The sequence below is a fragment of the Mandrillus leucophaeus genome, unplaced genomic scaffold, assembly GCF_000951045.1.
Source record: "Mandrillus leucophaeus isolate KB7577 unplaced genomic scaffold, Mleu.le_1.0 Scaffold324, whole genome shotgun sequence".
Lineage (NCBI taxonomy): Eukaryota > Metazoa > Chordata > Mammalia > Primates > Cercopithecidae > Mandrillus > Mandrillus leucophaeus.
Genome location: NW_012103410.1, coordinates 653,954 through 655,580, shown reverse-complemented (window position 1 = coordinate 655,580; position 1,627 = coordinate 653,954). Strand labels below are relative to the sequence as shown.

At 36.8% G+C, this 1,627-nt stretch overlaps 1 protein-coding gene across 1 annotated transcript in view; it reads right to left on the bottom strand.

Annotated features, from left to right (window-relative positions):
- Positions 1-1,627, bottom strand: part of FASTKD1 (FAST kinase domains 1) — a 61,657-nt gene that overhangs the window by 32,130 nt on the left and 27,900 nt on the right. Inside the window, exon 5 of the mRNA XM_011988147.1 lies at positions 54-164. Within this exon, the coding sequence (XP_011843537.1) occupies positions 54-164 (111 nt within the window). The remainder of the gene's footprint in view (positions 1-53; positions 165-1,627) is intronic.

The window sequence follows — 1,627 nt, the reverse complement described above, 5'->3', positions numbered from 1 at the left end:
AAAAAATAGGTGCTTATGAATGACAAACAACATCATAAATTTCAGAAAGATACCTTTTAATCAGATGTGAATTTCTGCTTTCCATATCTTCCATTGCGCTCAACACTGCCAGGGCTTGCTCACCAGTTAGGTCCTCTGACATCAATAACAAAGTTGATTTAAGTCTAGAAGCAAAAAAAAAAAAAAGTTTTTGGTTGAAAAACTGAAAATTAGCTTGCAATTTTTTTTTTTTAATAACAGTTCTTGAGTAACAAATAGGAAAAAAAAGAATATAAACAAAAACTGAATTCAATATATAACCCCAGTGTTCTCCCCACATTACTCGAATATAAAATAGTACTGAATAAAGAAAAATATATTGTCTTCTTCAACGAAATTCAGGCCTTAGTATAATCCAATCTTAAACTGTTTGAAAAATAAAGGTAAAGATCTTTTAAGATTTTCAAATAATACAAGGTTATAATGGTTATAAAATACTATGATTCAGTGAAATTATTCAATACTAGAGAGCTAAGAAATGAACAACTGATATTCTGACAATTTCCCAAATGTTGTAAAACTGAATAGGAATCATCTAGGAGTCAATAAACCTGCATAGTATCAGAAATCTCATATACTAAGCACTTGATATAACAGTATAAACTGAAAATTAACAAAGGTGGTCCATTTTGACTATGATTAGTTGTCAGTTGAACTATCCAAAGTAGTGTAGTAATGTTAAGTATCATGATACATGTGTCTTTTAGAATCATTTAGAAAGCAAGCTCAAAACGTGACATCTGAGGATAGGATAAACTAATTGCCTATACACACTGGATAACTCCATGCCATCCTTTCCACCAACCTTTTCAAACATTTCAAAACCAGTTTCTCCACAAATTTTTCCCAACCACTTCAGTCTATATTTTTCTCACTTCTGTCTGCTCACAGCACTATCCATATCACTAATTTTATTGTTTTTTCATAAACTATGTTGTTACGGTATTTACGTATTTCAATTATATCTATCCTCTCAATTGCAATGTAAATTCCTTGAAGACAGAGACTCAGTTAAATCCAACTTTTGTACTGCTTTAGCACTGAGATTTTAATAGTACTTGATGACAAAAAATGGTTCCAATAGTTTGTTTGTATGTGTGTTTCTTTGTTTGTTTTGAGATGGAGTCTCACTCTGTTGCCCAGGCTGGAGTGCAGGGGCATGATCTCAGCTCTCTGCAACCTCCGCCTCCCAGGTCCAAGCGATTCTCCTGCCTCAGCCTCCCAAGAAGTTGGGATTACAGATGCCTACCATTGCACCTGCCATCACTCCCGGCTAATTATTTTTTGTATTTTGTTTGTTTGTTTTTTGAGATGGAGTTTCGCTCTTGTTGCTCAGGCTGGAGTGCAATAGCGCAATCTTCGCTCACTGCAACCTCAGCCTCCCAGGTTCAAGCGATTCTCCTGCCTCAGCCTCCCAAGTAGCTGAGATTACAGGTGCCCACCACCACGCCCGGCTAATTTTTTGTATTTTTAGTAGAAACAGGTTTTCACCGTGTTGGCCAGGCTGGTCTCAAACTCCTGGACTCAAGTGATCCAACTGCCTCAGCCTCCCAAGGGGCTGGGATAACAGGCATGAGCCACCATGTCT